The following is a 21,912-nucleotide window of genomic DNA, read 5'->3' as shown; positions in this document are numbered from 1 at the left end:
TTCTATCATTATCTTCAAACTGTGAAAGTTTTGTGTAAATCTGTGGACATTGTGTTTTTTGTCCTTCAAAAGTTACATAGACCCTTTAAAATATTACCCCTATATCGTTTTTATATGCCGCTCTTGCCAGGACAATTTCAATACACTAGGCTTGGGGCCAAACCCTTTGGTGACATGCATATTAGCAAGACAATAATGTTTACTTTGTTCTCGCGTGAATATATTATTTCCTTATTTTCCGTGCAGAGTTATCCACCCTAAAGCGAAATCAGTTATTTGTTCGATTAAAGATAATATGAACCGCGAATTATCATTCGTTGAGATTTTTATCAAGCATTGAGTATGAAAAAGCCTTCGGAATGCCACGTCAGCTCGGGGCTGTACCCCAGGGAGCTGAGCATTGATACTGTTATTGTGAATTGAGCTATATAAGAACCTGTTGTTATTATTATAAAGGGGCATATGTATTGACAAAAATACCGAATACGGAAAAGGTAACCAACTTCGTCAGTACAATGACAGTGGATTCTATTTTGAAGCGTTTCACAAAGCAAGGGGCATAGTTTCGTAGCAAATACCGAATAAGGAATAGGTAACCAAATTCGTCAGTACAATGACAGTGGATTCTATTTTGAAGTACTGAACAAAATTGCCGGTAGTGTGACTCAAATACCGAACAGACTTTGTAACTACTTGGACCAGTGATATTTAGACACTTCTCTACAAGCCGTGTTTCCCCGTTTGTTCTTGAAATAACTCGACCATTCTGACGTTTCTAAAAACGGAAAGATTTCAAAAAGGAATAGAATGTTGTTTCGAATGACGTACGGGTAGTTCTTTAAAAATAGAAAACCTCTCGGGCATGTTTGTTAAGGGCAAGAAAGTTCCCCTCAACGTTCGGTTTCGACTGGTGGATTCGAAATGCTAAACACAAACCTGGACACGTTTCTGAGGCCTTGGGTTGTTTTTCTGTACATTGTTTATTCAACGAGTCGGTTTAAGCCCCGCAGTGAGGTGTGTTGTTGGCAGTCCTAGTTTAAAGGCAGTGGACACTCTTGGTAATTGTCAAAGACTAGCCTTCACAGTTGGTGTATCTCAACATATGCATAAAATAACAAACCTGTGAAAATTTGAGCTCAATCGGTCATCGAATTTGCGAGATAGTAATGAAAGAAAAATAACCCTTGTTACACGAAGTTGTGTGCGTTTATATGGTTGATTTCGAGACCTCAAGTTCTAAATCTGAGGTCTCGAAATCAAACTCGTGGAAAATTACTTCTTTCTCGAAAACTATGGCACTTCAGAGGGAGCCCTTTCGCACAATGTTTTATACCATCAACCTCTCCCCATTACTCGTCACCAAGAAAGGTTTTATGCCAATAATTATTTTAAGTAATTACCAATAGTGTCTACTGCCTTTAAAACTCTGCTGAGCATGATAGAAATGTGGTGCCGAGTAGAACATTATATATATATTTTTTGCAATCATCTCTTTGTAAAATCCAGATGCTTATGGATAAATTCAATTTAATAATAAGACATTTATTTCAAATTGACATCCTCAATAAAAGTACACACAATTTCTACGAGGACAAATTTGAACAGTTGCTGCAACAGAATAGAATCATTATGACATGTTTACAGTATTAAAGGCAGTGAACACTATTGGTAATAACTCAAAATAATTACTAGCATAAAACCTTTCTTGGTAATGAGTAATGGGGAGAGGTTGATGGTATAAAACATTGTGAGAAACGGCTCCCTCTGAAGTGCCATAGTTTTCGAGAAAGAAGTAATTTTTCACGAATCTGATTTCGAGACCTCAGATTTAGAACTTGAGGTCTCAAAATCGACCATCTAAACGCACACAACTTCGTGCGACAAAGGTTTTTTTTTTTTTTTTTCATTTTTGTCTCGCAACTTTGATGACCGATTGAGCTAAACATTTTAACGGGTTTGTTATTTTATGCATATGTAAAGATACACCAACTGTGAAGGCTGGTCTTTGACAATTACCAATAGTGTCCACTGCCTTTAAGTAAACTTGCAGGGCACACGAACTTGACTGTAAACAAAAAAATGCTTGACGATGTCGATGTAGGAAACAATGTGAAGCACAGCTTTTGTACCTTTCATTGGAAAACTTGTTTTTGTCTTCTTTTTTTAGGGGGGGGGGGGGTTGGCATGTCTTATTCTTTGCTAGCCATTTTTCATGCTGCCTTGCTAATATTCTAAAGATGTGCATGCGTGTAAAGACATATGCCAAATCAATGACTGGATATAATTAAGCCCCCGTTACGCCAAGAGCACGCAGCCTCTTCGTGTTAACACAAATCAACTGACATGTTTGCCCCAACATTGCCCCCCGAAACCCTCCCTCCAAAATCGTAAAACGGTTCCTAAAAAATGTACAGCGGTGGATTTCACAAAGGTAGTTCTAACTTAGGACTAGTCCTATAGGCAATGCTAAGAGATAGGACCGGTCCTAAGTTAGGACCAGTAACTCATCCTAACTTAGGACTGGTCCTATCTCTTAGCATTGCCTAGGACTAGTCCTAAGTTAGGACTACCTTTGTGAAATCCACCCCTGGACTTGTCTGATTTTGATTGAAGACTACATTTTTCTGTCGAGGACTTTTATAATGGTTTCCCTATCTACCCTAGTTGCATTGGGTTTCGTGTTCAGGGGTCGGGTTTAAGGAGCTTGGTAATTTGTAAGGTGTAGTCACTATTGAAAGGTGCATTATTGGGTTACGAAACTGGGACTGCACTGCTCGACCTCTTTTTCATATTTGCATCGCCGGTCATATTTCTGAAAAACACCTGCCATAGTATGATATTATGAGCCATGTTCAAAGTTGGATCGATCCTTCTGACCCTATGGCTTAAAGGCAGTGGACACTATTGGTAATTACTCAAAACATTTATTAGCATAAAACCTTACTTGGTAACGAGTAATGGGGAGAGGTTAACAGTACAAAACATTGTGAGAAACGGCTCCCTCTGAAGTAACATAGTTTTCGAGAAAGAAGTAATTCTCCACAAATTTGATTTCGAGACCTCAAGTTTAGAATTTGAGGTCTCGAAATCAAGCATCTGCAAGCACACAGCTTCGTCTGACAAGGTTTTTTTTTCTTTCATTATTATCTCGCAAGTCCGACGACCAATCGAGCTCAATTTTTTACAAGTTTGTTATTTTATGCATATGTTGCACTAAGTGAGAAGACTGGTCTTTGACAATTACTAATAGTGTCGAGTGTCTTTAAGTTCGTTATTGCATACATAAATTGCCATTGATATTAATAAATGTTCGATAGTCAAGGCCCAAGAAGAAAAAATATCAACATGTAAAAATAATTATATAATACAGTTTTCTTATAGGTCAGTTATAAGATAATGTTAGAACGTTAACAATGTCTGTTGTACAACTGAAGTGTCCATTTTGCATGCAATGCAGTTGATTGCCACCAAGCTGCCCATAAACAATTCACACGTGTGTGTTTTACTTTTCATGTGTTTCATGCATTGATCAAGGCACATGTGCGAAAGTTTTTGGATGTTTAAAATTTTGAAGACAAATATATTGCATCATCTGTCAAAGTTTGTTCAGCGGAAAAACAATTTTGTCGACTCTCGGATCATGAAACTTGTACTCACAACATTGAGTTTTAAACTGTAGGCCTACTGGTGGAGGCGGTGGCCCGACCTTTCTCCATGACATACGATAGTTTACAACCCTCAAACACGGACCACAATGAAAACCATCTGATGTACTTGTTGGTTTCAACATCAATATTTTCTCGAAAGTGCGTTTTCTTCCCTCAAGTATTTTCGGCCCGCGATGTGAATTGCTTCCCTCCATTTGGTCCGAGCTCTTACCGAGTTCTGTTTGGATAATGTCCCCGTACGGTTTACAGAATGTACCACTCTACGTTCCGGTCAGTTTAACACGTACAACCTCGCTCTCATGCAGAACCAATAGACATAGACTTGTAGTGGGTCGTCGTAACCTGTTGGCTTTCTTGTTCCCCTGGATGACATCTCAGTGCCCTCTTTTGACGTTTATTTAACCCTGGAACCAATGTGCGAGTATACTCCAGAGGAGGTTTCTGCACAGTATAGGAAGATGAAGTCTGTTGAAGGTCCTTTATTGAACAAGCTTTTTGACTCAATTGTATATTTTATATCAAAATAAAACCAATGCACTTGTTTGAATGCAGCAATAGAACTTCATCTGAATTGCAGTTTAAGTTAGTACCTTTGAAACCGCTGATACATATCATGCGATGTGCATGAAGAACAGAGATGAAATATTTCAATAAAAATTGAAAATTTGTTGTTACGAAGCTTTTAGATGAAACAACTATACGTGCAGGCCTAAAACACAGAGGCCACCAAGTATAACCTTTGTTTCCTAGTGGTCTTTACCCTATGTTGTGCCCCTTTAAACGTTTCCAATTTACTTTAAGGTTTTCTAATGAAAATGCCTATTGCCAAATGACACTCGGTCTTGCCCTCTCAAAGATGAAATTTCATATGTGGAGAGCACCGGCTACTTTATAGGCCCTGCTCGTTGACGCTATAGGGCAAATCATAGCCAGCTATACGTGGTAGACATAGGGTAGCCAGTGGTCTTTGATCGAATCCAACTTCAAGGATGCAGTACAAAATGTATACCAAAAATATAACTAAAACCCAACGAATAAGCTGCAATGTGATGAACAACAATAAGCCAAAGTTAGATTTTATTCAAGTCGTCTCTTTCATATCAGTTGGTATCAGGTTCCATTCTGGGATTGTGTATGGGTATAGTGAAAACTTGTAGCAGTCTTTGTTAACTGTGACTCTTCTTCTTTAGAAATTATACTGCATGAAAACGCCTTGGAAGGCTTTTTAAACACACATTGCATGCTCGTGCAGGCTACCTAGATTTTGAAATGGGCTTTTTGTGTTAGATTTCCGAGGTTTATGGCGTCAAGTCTGGTTTTGAAGTATTTTGAATTCGTCGTCTCTTTCTGGTGCAATAACTTGCTAAGTCACAAAGTTACCGCCTACATTTGAATTCTTCAGAATATAGAGATAGTTGCTATGTCAAATGGTTCGAGACAAGCTTTTGTATAGCAACCTCCAGGGTCCAATTTCATGGCTCTGCTTACCGTAAGCACAGAATCGGCGCTTACGGAAGCAGGGAATGATGTGCTTACGGCAAGCGTATTTCACGGGTAAGCAGCGAATTTTGGCTTCTGCGCGTGCGTACTCCACGTCACTAGGCATTCTACGCTTACAATGCTAGCGCAGAAATTCGGCGCTCGGGACGTAAGCGGTGAATCTTGATCGTAAGCACAGAATTCGGCGGTAAGCAGAGCCATGAAATTGGGCCATGGTGAGTAAACCATTGTACCATTGTGCAATACACATTCACTCAGAATTGTGCATGGGTGTTCACTGTCTGTCACGTAACTAAAAAATAGCTTGTACCACATTTAATGTCATAGCAACTGTCTCTAAGGTCTGAGGAACTTGAAGCAAGTCATTGTACCAAACAGCATTAAAATCTAACACGCAAATGGCTTATTGTCAATATCGTTACAATTTCGAGTACTGGACACGCTGCCCCTCACCTTTTAAATTTTGTTGCCACACGTATATTTCCTTTTCCAGAAAAGATAATTGCCCGCACGCTTTTTCCCCGTAGTGACTATCAGGTCTTTTAGGGTGTTCGTTGACCGGGACGCCAACTGCAACTCAATTATTAGCAGGCAGCCACAGGCAGGAATGCCATACACTGGTGTTGTTGGGCCCACATAGCGGCTTATAATATAAGCATAAAATACAGCCTAAAATATCCCTGCTTAGCGATAATGAGCAGGACACCGGTCACAAAATGTTCATGTGACATGGTATTTTGACTGGTAACCTTATTCCGGTAAGCATAATTTTGTTATTAATAATAACAGCCTAAAAAGTATTTTCAAGCCTACACCCGAGACGTATCGATGTAAGTCGGCCATTTTACTCGATACTTTTTCCTATTTTTCCCAGGGACCAAACATCTTGCCTGCTAGCAGTTTATGTTGGCGTTCTCCCTTTTTGGAAATACCTTACTGTATTTAAAGGGGTGCCGAAGTGAAATTAAGTACCAGCACTGTAACAGGAGCACGTTCGGTCGTCTGCTTTCCCCCGATCACCAAGATACCCTTTTTTCAAGGACAACTTTCAATGATTTTTTCTACAATGATGAAGGATCGAGTTGTTGTCCATTAATTCACACCATCCATTTCAAAGCACCTCATCCCTCAACAAGTGGGCAAAGCTAGGGGGGCGTGGTTATAGGCCAACAAACTCCAGAAACCCAACCTATAGGCGTCTATTGATTCTAAAGGCTTGAAACCCAACCGTCACTTCGTGACTTCAGCCCGCCATTCCACTTAGGTTTGTAATCAGATGATGTCTTTGATGAAAAAAACAATCGGCAGATTTCGAAAGAGACTTCCTCTGCCCACTCCCACCCCCATCCCTAAACAAAATGTGATTTGTACAAAAAGAATGAACAGCACAGGTGTGGATTTCACAAAGGTAGTCATAACTTAGGACTAGTCCTAGGCAATGCTAAGAGATAGGAACAGTCCTAATTTAGGATGAGTTACTGGTCCTAACTTAGGACTGGTCCTATATCCTAGCATTGCCTAGGACTAGTCCTAAGTTAGGACTACCTTTTTGAAATCCACCCCTGGCTTGTTTAGATGATCTTCCTTTCAAGGGAACTAGGCAAACTCCCACAAGGATATAAAGACCAAGCTGGCAACAGCCAATCTCTCCCATACAAACACTGTGTTAAAGGCAGTAGACACTATTGGTAATTGTCAAAGACTAGCCGTCACAGTTGGTGTATCTCAACATATGCATAAGTAACAAACCTGTGAAAATTTGAGCTCAATCGGTCATCAAAGTTGCGAGATAATAATGAAAGAAGAAAACACCCTAGTCACACGAAGTTGTGTGCGTTCAGATGGTTCTAAACTTGAGGTCTCGAAATCAAATTCGTGGAAAATTACTTCTTTCTCGAAAACTACTCCACTTCAGAGGGAGCCGTTTCTCACAATGTTTTATACCATCAACCTCTCCCCATTACTCGTCACCAAGAAAGGTTTTATGCTAATAATTATTTTGAGTAACTACCAATAGTGTCCACTGCCATTAACGTCTATGAATTTGAGTTTCACGAGTCCAAAAATTGTGATCCACGACAATACTTTTTGTGAAATCAGCAGTAAGTTGGGGGGGGGGGGGGTTCGAACCCATCACCTTGTGACTACAAGTCCTGCAGTCTAACTACTGGACCACGGCGACATTATTGTTCCTGTAGCACAGTTGTTGGGCCTCCGGAGGGGGGGGGCTTTCAACTTAGAGGTTTTTTCTGAGAGAGAAAAAAGTATGGACAATTCTCCCACCTTCCATTTGTTAGTTCGCAAAGTAAAGTTTCGAGACATATTGTGTGAATTATTATGTTCTACTTTAAAAACATCATTCTAACTTTATGCATTAACTTTATGCACTTCATAACAAACTGTTACAAACGATTTTCATAGACCAACTCGCCCAAACCAAGGCAGCATGTCCCTTTAAAGTTGTAACTGCGTTACATTGTTCATGATTTGGTTACTCTATTTCGCAAATAGACTGAACTCGCCCAATCCAATGCAATGTTCCTTTTAAGTTGTAAATGTGTTTAACTTGCTCAACACTCTATTTCACAAATAGACCAGCTCGTCCGATCCAAGGCAACGTGTCCCTTTAAATTTGTAAACTGTATAGTGTGTTTAACTTGCTCTTGATTTAGTTGTTCTATTCCACCAAAAGACCAACTCGTCCGATCCAAGGCAACGTGTACCTTTAAAATGTAACTGTGTTTAACTTGCGCATAACTCCATATCGCCAATAGACCAAGTCGATCCAAGGCAACGTGTCCCTTTAAGATTTATTCTTTTTCACCAATAGACCAAATTCGCCCGATCCAAGGCAACGTGTCCCTTTAAGTTGTAACTGTGTTTAACCTGCCCATGATTTAGTTACTTTATTTCGCACGTAAGTCTGGAATTTAATTAAGGTCCCACTACACCGTAGATGAGTGATTTGAAGCTTTTCATCTCAGAGAGTCTTTTATCCGAGAAACTGAGAGAACAAACAAACTCTACTTAACAATCTCACCGGCTTGACATCCCGATCCTCATGACTCAAGAAACTAACCGGTACTAATGTTTCCCCCTTTTCCCGTTGCAGGCTCAGTATCACAGCGCGTTCTGTCGTCATCTCACAATCATCCAATCAGAGTACATGATTGCAGTTGATCTTGTGGTTTAACTTCTCTTGAGGCAAAGCCAGCACACAAGTCTTCTCAGCAACCCTGCCGTCAATACAACGTCAAGTGTTTGGGAACTGTCTAATCGACTCTTCGTGAGTTTTGCTGCTGTGCAAAGGGGAGGGTTGGACGTGTTTAAGAGGCCATCTGTCGCCGAGCTGTAAGTAGGTCTCCAGCTTTGTTCCTTGGCTTTAGGGGTGTTACATATCATAAGACGTTCGTTTGACGCAGGAGAAAACCACCAACAAACAAAAACATCGATACAGGCGCTTCGCAAATTGTCAATACTTACGTGAGGATTCTTTTTGTTCTGCGACACACACAGACCTAAAAGATGGATTCAACATCTCTATTGCTATTGACGGGGAGCTGAAACGGATTAAACTGGTGATTGCATGTTAGCCTCATTTTCACTGTACAGTGTGTTCATTGCGTTCCTTGTTCAAAACACCTGCCTTTTGATCGCTGGCTAGGTTATTAACGTGGAATCAAACCGGTAACCCAGCCAATTTTCACCACTGGCATCAACTACTAAAAATACTCTATCTTGTAAATCTGTGGGAGGAAGATACTGTTTCACAAGAGAGCCCTCCTCTGGCGAAGGGAGACTATAAATGAGAAGCTTTTGACATTGACGGTGAAAAAAGTTTCCCGAATTTGATGGGAATCACTCTGACAAATTGAGCCTTGGAGGCATTCCAGTAGATGGGAATGCTATCTGTGCGTGTTATTGTCTCACTCTGCGCGTTTCTTCGTGTGTTTATTGAGGAGATGAGGAGTGGAGATTGTTGGTTGTCCTGATGGGGAGAGTGTGCTACGGTGCTTAACCTGAAATCAAGGAGAGTTGGTCGTGGATCTTGACATCTTTAGATTTTTTGCGTGCACAAATTCTGGCATGTATTCAGTTCAATTGCTGCGATCGATTTCGGTATAGACTTTAGAACATTACAGCAGCTAGAGGAATACATAATCAAACTGTTTGTTTATTTATTGCACCCGGACAAAAAAAACTATATCAATCATGGTTTTCGCTGAGTCTGAGCCACTTTACCCAGTGAGTAACACTGAGAACTTCACCGCCGTCGATTACGCCAACAACCAGTCCACGGAGGAAGTGGAGCGGGGCTTTCGCGGCTTCGGCAACGGGGCCGACGCTCCGTTCGACCCGAACGTCTACCACTACACGAGCGAAGAGTTCCAGGACCACGTCAAGGGTATCCTGGTGTACCCTCACATCCACGTTGCCGTTAAGGTGCTCCTTTTCACGAGCTACGCTCTCATGATGGGAGTATGCAGCGTGGGGAACCTTCTCCTCTGTTACGTCATCTACCGCTTCAGACGCATGCGCACCACTACCAACTTGCTCATCGGAAACCTGGCACTGTCTGACTTCCTGGTGGCCGTCATCTGTGCACCTTTAAGCTTTTACCAGTACATGTATCAGCACTGGCCGTTCGGGAAGGCATTGTGCATTATAACCAACTACCTGAAGTTTACATCGCTGTACGTATCGACCAACTCACTCTTGGCAATCGCTGTAGACAGGTAAGCCTATGAGGGTTCACTGTGATTTGTTTCATAACTAAAAAATAATATCATCTTTTTAAGGCACTGGACACGTTGGGTAATTGTCAAAGACCAGGGCCCAATTTCATAGGGCTGCTTTAGCACAAAAAGCAGCTAAATTATGCTTACCAGAATAAGGTTACCAGCAAAACTACCATGTCGCACGTACAATTTGTGACTGGTATCCTGCTCATTTCTGCTTGGCAGAAATATGTCAAGCAATATTTTATGCTTAAGCAGCTCTATGAAATGTGATTTTTCTTTCATTATTATCTCGCAACTTCGACGATCAATTGAGCTCAAATTTTCACAGGTTTGTTATTTTATGCATATGTTGAGATACAGCAAGTGAGAAGACTGGTCTTTGACAATTACCAATAGTGTCCACTGTCTTTAAAGCCAAAGACGCGCATATCTGTCAAACTCTAGTCGCTTGAATTCTTGTTAAACTCGACATTTATTCTCCCAAAGTCACAGAATTTCAAAACATTTTTTTTACAAAATAATGAAAAATGTAGAAAAACTTTAATTCTACAACTGGCATAATGGAAAGCACTTACACAGGTGACAATCTGATATTATTAACAGTTCTGTGTTGTTACGTCTGACATAAAAATGCTTAAAAGAAACCAAGGCTAGCAAATTGATCGCTCGGACATTCGTTCCCCCAAGAGTACCAAGTTTCTATACAAAGATTGATTAAAAAACTAGAAGGAATGACTTTCCGTCTTTGTTTTTTTTCTTTAGCGATTTTTTTCATCGCAGGTGGCCAGACGCGAGGTCCCTGTTATGAGAGCCGATCGTCCGAAGAGAGAGGTTTACGATTCCAAAAATTACCTTATCTGATAAGCAACTCCTGCGTATTAAGAAGTAATGAATAGAATTCTAGAAACCAATCTCGAAAAATTGTGTCATCGAGAAAACTGCGTCAACTTCTAGCTCATTAGAGAAATAAAACTGTATTGAGAGACTTTGAGTGATAGATGGATTCCGGGTCCCAAAAGTGGAATTTGTACATTGTGAAAAAACAAATCCAAGCTTGCATCACTTCGTGCAAGTATTGTGCAAAAAAGGCTCTTTTTATATCAACAAGTTCACGCGTGCAAGTTCTCGATGTAGAGATTTGGTTACAGCGAATTAACCATCTGACGTTTATGAAAAACGAGTTTGAAAACATTCGAGTCCAAATGTACGAAAATGTGAAAACAACTTGGGAGGTTCATTGTCCTGGCATGGGGTTGAAAACATGTAAGAGCTCTTAGGGGTTTTAGAGTATTGTTTGAGAGTCAAAAATAGTAACACTGCGAAAGAGACGAAGAGCGTATTGTCTAAGAGTACTGTGGCATTGATTTTGTTATTTTTTGTGTAAACTCCTTTATAAATTTGGTCACATGCGCTGAACAATAAAATATTATTAAAAAATAATAGCAAATGCATTTAAAAAAGAAGAAAAAAATTGGAATTGAGAGGCTGTCTGCATGGATTGTTCCTTCACTAGAATCTAATCGACTCGTGCTGATTAAGAACGACTGAGTGCGGTTTGTGTACCTACATCAGTAAAGTTGACAATTGCACTTTAGAAAATTGCCCGTAATGAATCCCATGGTATTATCATTCCGCGTGCTACGTCTACTCAAGGTAAATGCACCCATGTGGTCAAAGGCACTGCTGTCGATTTAACAAAAACTCTTCTTAACTTTTAAATCTTAGAACCTAGGACGAGTCCCAACCCTGCACTGTAGCATGCAGACCTTAAAGGCAGTGGACACTATAGGTAATTGTCAAAGACTAGCCTTCATAGTTGGTGTATCTCAACATATACATAAAATAACAAACCTGTGAAAATTTGAGCTCAATCGGTCATCGAACTTGCGAGATATGAACGAAAGAAAGAAACACCCTTGTCACACGAAGGTGTGTGCGTTTAGATGGTTGATTTCGAGACCTCAAGTTCTAAATCTTAGGTCTCGAAATCAAATTCGTGGAAAATTACTTCTTTCTCGGAAACTATGGCACTTCAGAGGGTGCTGTTTTTCACAATGTTTTATACCATCAACCTCTCCCTATTACTTGTCACCAAGAAAGGTTTGATGCTATTATTATTTTGAGTAATTACCAATAGTGTCCACTGCCTTTAAGATTAATCCTAAGTTAGGACGAGTTACTCGTCATAACTCGAGATAAGACGAGTCCCAACTCTTTGTGAAATCGACCCCTGGACACTGTTGCTAATTACTCAAAATATTTGTTATCATAAAAAACTAACATGGAGAGCTGTTGATAGTATAAAACAAGTATCGTAGTTTTTGAAAAAGAGGTAATATCTCACTCGAATGAGTGAAGCCTTTATATGCATCTGAAAGCACACAAAGTTGTGCAGCAGCGGTGTTTTTTCTTTCAAGCAACTTCGATGACAAATTGAGCCCAACATGTTCACATGAGGTTTGTTATTTTATGCATATGTTGGGATACACCAAGTGAGAGTACTGTTTTTTGACCATTATACTACAGTGCCGTTAACGAGCTAGGACGAAACATAATCATAAAACTAGAAACTCATAGAGGTTCAGAATGAAAAGAGAATATGCTACTCAAGAGTAGGGGTTATCTGATGTGTGCGTTCGTTTAGCTTCCATGGGTCGACCCCGATGTTGCGTACTTCATTTTTTTTCCAGGACGAACGTGGGCACACAATTACCCCACGTTCGTCCGCGAACCAGGAAAATCCCCCAGACACGTCACCACGTGAGCCTTCCCGTGGTGACGTCAGTGCACCTCGGGCCAGCCCCAAGTGACCCTATCCACAAGTGGGGCTCTTGGGCCTGGCCCGAGGTGCACTGACGTGGGGTAATTGAGGACGAACGTGGGGTAATTGTGTGCCCACGTTCGTCCTGGAAAACAAAAATACGCCACACCGGGGTCGACCCAGGGAAGCTAAACGAACGCACCCTATATGACCCTGCCATTTCACCAATGTTCACAGGTTTGTTCTTTTATGCCGTATGTTTGGATACACCAAGTCAGTAAACTGGTCTTTGACAATATAATTACCAAACGTGTCCAGAAAGGCACTGGACACCTTTCTCACAATGTGTTATTCTATCAACAGCTCTCCGTTGCTCGTTACCAAGTAATTTTGTTATGGTGACAATTATTTTGAGTAATTACCAAAAGTGTCTATGGAGCCTTTTAGTCCTATATATGCTCTCTGATGAATGATTGTATTTGTTATGTATTTTTTTAATTATAGATATGTGATTATAATGCACCCGCTGAAGCCTCGCATGACCAAATGCACAGCAAGCATCGTGCTAGTCTGCATATGGATCGTCTCCATGATAGTCGTTATTCCGATGGCCGTGTTCAGCACCACCCACACCATCAGCAACGAGTGGGGCGAGACTACGGAGCGGTGCGGAGACTACTGGTACAACCTCTACTTTATGAAAGCCTACACACTGTTCCTGGCCGTGGTGGAGTTTCTACTCCCCCTCACCATCATGTCAATTGCTTACGTCATCATAGCCAAGAAGCTCTGGTTTCGCGAGGTGCCCGGCGGTCACGTGACCGTGCAACAGGAGCTTGCGGCCGAGTCGTCCAAACGGAAAACCATGCGCATGCTCATCCTCGTGGTGGCGCTTTTCGCGATCTGTTGGGCGCCCTTTTACGCCTATACCATCATCCGTGACTTCGTGTACCCCGACTTCGCCTTGAAGATGTTCGGGGTATTCGAGAATGCCTACTACATCGTGGAAGCACTGGCGATGAGCAACAGTATGTTTAACACGCTCATCTATATCGTCTTCAACGCCAACTTCAGGAAATACGTCCGGCAGATCCCGGAGTCCTGCCGTAAAATGAAGAATAGTCCCCGGGGCAATCGCTCCAAATCCGGGCGTCGATATTGGTATCCTCTGATGTCCAACTCGCAGGGGCTTCGTAGCTCTATTCGCTCCAGCCTGGCCCGTACTCACTCAACCAACATTTCTCGTCTGGCGGTGCGGAGGGAGCCGTCTGTGCCCTCAAGCACGACGCCTTCGGGACGCAGCGGTTGAAAATCCTCCGTTCAACAGCCGAAAGGTTTTTGCGAAATAAAGCCTTCGTTTCTGGTGCCACTTGACAAAGAGTTTATTTTCCAAACCGATTGCATAATATTAAGAGGCAAAGAAACATGTATTTCTTACCATAAAAAAATGTTTAATATTTTGTATATTATAATAATATTTAAGAAAGAGCTCACTGTCTTTGTGACTGTAAATCTGTAATAAAAGTGTGAAGATTTGTATTAAAAAACAATGTATATAAAAGTTGTGTACAAAATGTATAAGTGGATGAATTTATTGTGGCTTTAAAGAGAGCGGATATCAAATCGCTGTTATAAACTGATATCAAATACTGGTATCTCACTTAATTTTTAGAGACAACAAAAAACTGGCATTACTTTCCCTATCTCTGGGGGAAAATCTGAACACTGTAACAAACATGTCCAAAGGAATAGTTTCCTAAAAGTCAAATTGGAACCCATTTCCACTTGTCGGTAATTACTCGATACAGTTTTGTAGCAGCCGAGTTTTGTTATATAAAATTAAACAACTCTTTGTTTGTAATCACTGCCGGTTTGTGAAATGTTATGAGAAAAGTAAGTGAAGGGGAAAACAAATGTTGAAAACACAAAATCTTGTTTTGTTTGCTAACTGTCAAATGTAAGATGAGTTTTACCCAACCGATTTAGGCAGGTACCGATTTAGGCAGGTTTTTTATACAAAGGTTGTGTGTTTAGACAATTATTGTTTTGCATGCGGGACCTCACGGTGATATTATGCGCTATATAAGAATGGTTTTATTGTATTATTATATTAATATTATACATCACTCGTAACCGATCTTCTTACTCATGTGCAGCTATCTTGTATTTGTTTCTTACACTCTAAGAAAAAAACTCACGGGAAAAATTACACAAAAAAGTACTGTCCTTATCTCCGCGAGAACATGAAGGCTGTAACTTCTTTCTTGTCCAAGCCTTAGGCCGTGTCCGAGTTAGCGGATAAAGCTACGGCTACGGCAAGATTTTCTCACCATCAAGTATAGGACGTCCTTGGCTAAGCACTTAGCATCAGCCATAGCCATTTAGTTGTAAAATCGGAAACGGCCTCAGTTTCCAAAAAGTCAAAATGATACGCATTTCCACCTGCCGGTAACTCGATACATTTCTACAAACAATCTAATTCGTACATACTAATATCTAGACCGAGGGATCAACGGTTGAAAGTCTTCGCGGGGTTTTCTTTTACTGGTGACCCCCCGCGGGGTTACCCACAACATTGCTCTGTATTTTAGTCTTGCGCAGGCACGCTTCGGTGCTGTGGGGGTATTTCAATCCAGGGGAGGCTCTAATCGAAGATCCACATTCGGAGCAGGTAAACTTCCTCTCGAGAGGTTGCCATCGATTTTGTTTTCTTTTGTGTGTGATGTTCGCGGAGTGCTGTCTGGCCAGTTAAAGGCACTGGATACTTTTGGTAATTACATGTTGTACATGTTGTAGCATAAAAACTTACTTAGTGCATTTCCCAGGCTCTAGTCAGTTAGAAATTATTTCAGTGGATGTTGTAGAGATGAGACTGCTCATGTACGGCAAACAATACGCGAAATGGATGATTTGTTCAGTGGTTGTAAATGAATTAACTGCTCATTTAACGGCAGTGGACACTATTGGTAAATTAACCAAAACAAATGTTAGCATAAAAACTTACTTGGTAACGAGCAATGGGACCTGTTGATAGTATAAAACATTGAGAGAAACGACTTCCTCTGAAGTAACGAAGTTTTCGTTGATAAAGAGATAATTTCTCACTCAAATAATTAGACTTCAGCTGAAGCCTTTTATAATGTGCAATTGAAAGAGACACAAAGCAATCTTTTTTTCATCAATCTCTTGCAAATTTGACGGCCATATTGAGCAAAAATTTCCACAGATTTGTATGCAATGATGGGATACACCAAGTAAGAATACTGGTCTTTAACACTTTACCGAATGTGTCCAGTGCCTTTATTAAGTCGTCAAGTCACGAGAGAGTGTGAAGAGATTAAAAGTGAATGAGACATGGGAATAAGAACGAGAGAGGGCGCTTTAGATCATGTTAATATTTCGGAGTGAGAAATAGAGTGAGTTGGGGAAATGTGATGAATCAGAATGCCGGTGTGGTGATTTGTACGTCTAAACGTAGCAGGTAACCACTTTAAAATGGTATACAATTTAAGTACTGCAATAACTTTATTAATAAGTGGGCCGTTTTGCGCGACTAAAACATCAATCAAAAACATCTGATCATCCCGGTGCTTCAAACCCCTTTATTTACATAGCCTTAACCCATTTTACAAAGATCATCGCCGTCTATTTTGATCAATGGGTTGGTTTGACTGTAGAGCTTATGGCATCAATAAACACGGTCAAGATGTTGCAGAAATAACGTCTCTGGGTCGAGTGTGCTGGTTATTTGTATTAAAAGGAATACATCAATCAACCGGTTAATCAGACCTTACCCAAATAAAATGCCTGTGTTTTTTTTTTCTTCACAGAGCTCGCAGAAGTACCGAGTATACAGTGCTAACACACATCGGTGTGTATGGGTAAAACCACAGTTAATTATGCCCTTGCCGGTTGGTGCTTTCCCGTGAGCTATCATACAAATGAAACTGTTTAACCAGCGTGTGAGATGAAAGCTGCGATAAGCAAACATCTGGCGAAATTACTCTTGTCTCTTTCCTTTTTTGCGGAAACTGATTTTCATTTCACTCTATCCATGCACCTTTTAATAGCTTTCACACCATCATCATTTCGGCTTTGTGTTCATCCAGTGTAAGATGTAGCCCTCCCCATCTAGACGCCATTCGCTTTTATTTCTTGTAGTTCTGGTCCATGTTGTTCCTTTATAAACCCTGATGTCATCTCTCCATCTTCTTCTCTGTCTACATCTTTTCCTTTTTCCTGACTTTGGTTGCAAGTCCATTATTCTTGTTGTCCATCTGTTGTCATTTCTTCGGTCAGTGTGTCCAGCCCATCTCTGTTAGCTATAGTTTTATTGTCCTTGTGATTTCTCCTCAGTTTTCGTTCACATTTCTGTGCAATCTTGTCTCTAATTGAGATATGTAGCATTTTTGTCTCTCCATTGCTCATTGTGTTGTGCTGAGTTTTTGCTCTATCAGTATTGTTGTTGTCACTGTTTCTGCTCAATACGTTATTGTTGGTAGCACACACTGATCTTACACTTTTTTCCTAATTGGGAATAATTTGCCCAACTGACGTGCATATCAGTATACCTTAGTTTGTATTGCACAGAATCGGGCGTGATTCGCAATTGGGTTTCTAAACAAAATGAACCCTCGTCCCAAGTTTTAGTTTAGTGTTTATGGTATTTTTTTTTAATGTTTTTTTTTTACAATTATTGTATTGTGTGAACATTCCAAATGTATTTATATTCATAAAAAATTGCTGTGGGTAATTTTATTTTCAAAAATGAATTAGTTCGTTTGTCTGTTGTCACTCATTGTATCATATAATATAGTTGACTCTTGTTATTCGTAAACATTTTTATTTTTTTACATATTTTTTTTTATTATTTGTTTTTATATCTAACATTTTGGTGATTAAACTTGTATTAAATTTTATTTTCAAATAGGATTTGAAACTTTGAATGGCGGGTGTGCAATTTATGGAGATTTTCGGGGTGTATTGCAATCATTGCCGGCTTGTGTAATATCATGAGAATCTTATAAGTGGATGAGGGAACAAAAATTGTTGAAACGCAAAATTTAGTTTTGTTCTCTATACTGTCAAATACATACATAAGATTCGTTTTACCCTACAGTTAAAGGCGGCTACATAAAATGTTTTTTTTTTATACAAAAGTTGTGTCTAAATACGTGCAAAACCTGCATAGTTTATTCAAGACTTTCTTGCGCGGTTCTGGTTACTTGTACATAAAACTTAAGTGCCATTCACACGACAGCAAATTAATTGGGGTCCCTTGTTAAAAATTAGAATGGTTTAAAATGTAGCAATGTCTGACAAGATTTTTCAAGAGAACCTGGACGGAGAAACTTTTTTTTGTTCTTTCACACGAGGTACATCTTGTATGTGCAACCATGCTACAATTTAGCAAGGGACCCTTGCTAAATTGCTCTGGTGTGAAAGGGGCTTTACACGATGTGGGTTGCAAATAACGGTACCCATAAATACTTTACTCAGAGAGCTCAAAGGTTAATTATAATTACTCTTCAAGAAAGCATAAATATATATATACATTTGTACAAAAGCAAAATGTCTACAGACGAACCAAAACAATATTTATATCACGTTTATATTCATGTAAATAAATGTAAGTTATTATTGATGTTGATGTTGAACTGTAATATAATATTGTATGCTTCGCTGAGGGATTTTGTCGAGGAATAAAGATAAATATTAAAGTTAATTATCATAATGGATTGAATGGAATGAGTGATTTTAATTTTTGGTTTTAGTACTAAAATGTTGCATCAAGTTTGGCAATTCGCCACTTGCATGGATTCGCCACTTGCACAAATCGTATACAGCAATGTTAGGTTAGGAAAAGTTTGGTGAAATCAACGGCTGGGCCCCGTTTTCATGGCTCAGTGCTTACCACTGATTCGCTTCCTGTGCAAGCGCCAAATTTCTGTGATATAGCTATAATATAATGTGTTAGCGGATATTGCCTAACGTGGAGTACGCATGTGCCCATAAGCGAAAATTCCTCGCTAACCCGTGAAATGCGCTTGACGTAAGCGCGGAATTGTCGTTTCCGTTAAAGGTCTCATTCTTTCTTGCGGTAAACATGGGCAATGAATTCGGGCCCAAGTTTGTATAATCGTTTCAGTCTAAATCACACTGTGCCTAGAATAACTGTTATGCCATCACAACAAATAACAGCACTTTTTTAAAGGCAGTGGACACTATTGGTAATTACTCAAAATATTTATCATCATAAAATCTTTCTGGATTACATGTAATGGGGAGAAATAGATGGTATAAAACATTGTGAGAAACAGCTCCCTCTGAAGTGACGTAGTTTTCGAGAAAGAAGTAATTTTCCACGAATTTGATTTCGAGACCTCAAGTTTAGAATTTGGGGTCTCGAAATCAAGCATCAGAAAGCACACAACTTCGTGTGACAAGGGTGTTTTTCTTTCTTTCATTATTATCTCGCAAATTCAACGACCGATTGAGCTCAAATTTTCACAGGTTTGTTATTTTATGCATATGTTGAGATACACCAACTGTGAAGACTAGTCTCTGACAATTACCAATAGTGTCCACTGTCTTTAAATGACTGTTTGGGTTTTACTCAATTCCGTTTAGCGATAGATATACCCGGTTTAATTTCACTCATGATTCTAGCAGTAATAGCCTACAGCAATACAAAAATTGTAACAGCTTCATATCTCAATGATCGAAACTGTCTCTATTGAAAATAATATTGTAAGATAAGCTTTTGAGACCCCAACTTCCCTTCAACTATATGGATATGTTTTCCCTATTTAAGCTCATCAAAGGATTAAGTTACATGCTGAACATGTAAGTAACACTCACCGGGTTACGCAGTCAGAAACATTACACCGTCCCGAAGCGCTGGGACACGGCGTCAAATTTTCTCAGCGAAGGGGTCCGTTTTCACGAGACCCTTTTTTTCTAAACACTGTTGAGGCATGGGTATTAGAAATCCATAGGTCAAATGTGTGCATTTGGTAATACAATTACTTCTGTATTATCGAATTCGTGCTTGCGGTGTTGTGTTAGTGCACGTTTTGTTTGGGAAAAAAAAAGTTTTATTTGATGTGATTACGTTCTGTCGAGAAACTCAAATGGAATGTTGATTTAACGTTCGCACATCAGACCACATTAAATAAACATAAACTAGCTGGGCCCAATTTCATAAAAACTTGCTAAGCACAGCGCTTAAAGTATGGCTAAACAGAAACAGGTTACCAGCCAAGTTACGTAAAGTTTATAGTTATGCGACTGGTGCCGGCCACTCAATTGTTTTTTGCTAAGCAGAGAAATTGTTCATGTATCGAGCAATATTTTCTGCTGAACAGCTTTATGAAGTCGGGCTCATGTTCTAGCCAATTTTATTTTGAACACATTATGGCTGACTCGTAAAGTCGATAGATCCTCGAAAAGAATGTTAGTGTGTTTTTGGTGTTTGTTGGTATGAATTATGCAAAGAGTTTTGATTTAGCTTAATTGCAACCTACGCATAACATGCAAAAAATCTTAGGCCCGACGTTTCGACCCTAGCAGAGTGTGTCTCGAAGGACACTCTGTATAGGCTTGAAACGCGAGGCCATGCGATCTTTGATCTTTGAGAGTAATAAAAGGCAACTTTATACTTTCTCTCCCCAAAAGTCACATTTTTGTAATAGTGACAACAATACCAAGTGACACAGGTCAGCAAACTGTAAGAGAGTGGTCTTTACTGCGCCCCCCCCCCCCAAAAAAAAAAAAAAATAAATAAAAAATAAATAAATAAATAAATAAATAAAATGTTTCGAAAAAACAACCGGACTGTTTGCTTATCTCAATTAGCTTCCATTCCGATTGTTCGCTCCATTTAGATACACCAAAGACACAAATAATGAGAACAAGGTTTTATTTTTGGCGCGATTGCAGTTGAAGGAAATCACCTCTGGATTTTGTCGAGTGGAGCTATTTTGGAGACGGAGGGTGCTTGTTCGCTTTTTACCGCGAAACACTTTTGTGATGGAATTCACCAACTGATTTGTTTTGCTCAAGCACATTTATTAAAAGCAGTCGCACATTTAGACTTAGTGGAAGTTTTTACACCTCAACTTCGGGTCTGTCCAAAGTCGAAATATATCATCCAGTGTGAAAGCTTGAACGTTTAGAACTTATGTTTTGCTAAAATCTATGAGTAATTGTTATAAATTTCAATGAGCCTTTTTTTGAACGTCAAAACGCATGTGAGTGTTTCTGGACACTGGATAGTGTGATGCCAATGGTATTGAAAACAAAATCTGTCCAGTACCCCCGGGTTTGGAGGTACCCCCCCCCCCCCCCATTTGGAGCGCCCTCTTTTGACGGACCATCTCTATTTTGCGAAGATGAGATTGGTGTGGTGCCGAGTCGCCGTGATTATTTGCAAAGAAAAACCGAAGTTTCTGCCCTTCCTACTCCGTGTATCAACTATAATCCACCAACAGTTCCAAGGTTTGGATTTAAGGTAATGACACTCTTTGATATTCTTATAATAAACCCACACCATTTGCATGAAACCTTTCAATTGTTGTCCTTTCCCATTGCAATGTTATATCAAGATGGCGTCTGTATCGCTATGCTATGCTAAAACGCGTGTTAGAGCAGCGGGCGCTATATTTGGATGTTATGTAATACACGTGAGCAACGCACTCTGTAACAAAAGGTACACACATTCCACATTGAGACCAACTATTATTAGTCTACATGTAGGCCTACAAAACACTTTGTTTTGAATTGTATTACCCCCCCCCCCCCCCCCCGGCCCAAGTATAGCAGTCGGTTTGGCTGAATGGTTTCTGTCCCTGCCTAGCCATTCACCACCTCGTTGGACCCCGGTTCGATTCCCGGACCGGAAATTTGCATGTGTATTGGGTTGTGTCCAGTCCCTTCCTGACTGCGTGGGTTTCCCCGTTCGTCCCTGTAAAAAAAGGCCACTGGTTCAAATAAACCAATCATCATTCCTGTTACACTATTTAGAAAGAGATTTAATATTCAGCTCACAAGCCTTTTGAACTATCTACATCGAATAACATCTCCAGAGGAGTATAGTCGTACTTAATTGATACATAAATCTGCACTTATGTGCAGTACACGAGCTAGGGTAAAGTCATAATGCGTGAACCATAACAATAGTATGTAGGTTTTTGTATCTAACTCCATGGCTATAAGGAAAGTTAACTTGTTTAACTAAAGA

General features: G+C 40.0%; 1 protein-coding gene across 2 annotated transcripts in view; it reads left to right on the top strand.

Annotated features, from left to right (window-relative positions):
• The window catches only part of LOC139948457 (prokineticin receptor 2-like), a 45,815-nt gene extending 27,563 nt beyond the window's left edge, over positions 1-18,252 (top strand). For both annotated transcript variants that reach the window (XM_071946603.1, XM_071946604.1), the window contains exons 3-4: positions 8,281-9,904; positions 13,176-18,252. In XM_071946603.1, the coding sequence (XP_071802704.1) occupies positions 9,381-9,904; positions 13,176-13,980 (1,329 nt within the window). In that variant the 5' untranslated portion in view covers positions 8,281-9,380 and the 3' untranslated portion in view covers positions 13,981-18,252. The remainder of the gene's footprint in view (positions 1-8,280; positions 9,905-13,175) is intronic.
• The last annotated feature ends 3,660 nt before the right edge of the window (positions 18,253-21,912 follow it).

This window comes from Asterias amurensis, chromosome 15 (assembly GCF_032118995.1).
Source record: "Asterias amurensis chromosome 15, ASM3211899v1".
Classification (NCBI taxonomy): domain Eukaryota; kingdom Metazoa; phylum Echinodermata; class Asteroidea; order Forcipulatida; family Asteriidae; genus Asterias; species Asterias amurensis.
Note: the sequence above shows the minus strand (reverse complement) of the source record. Positions and strands in the feature narration are given on the sequence as shown.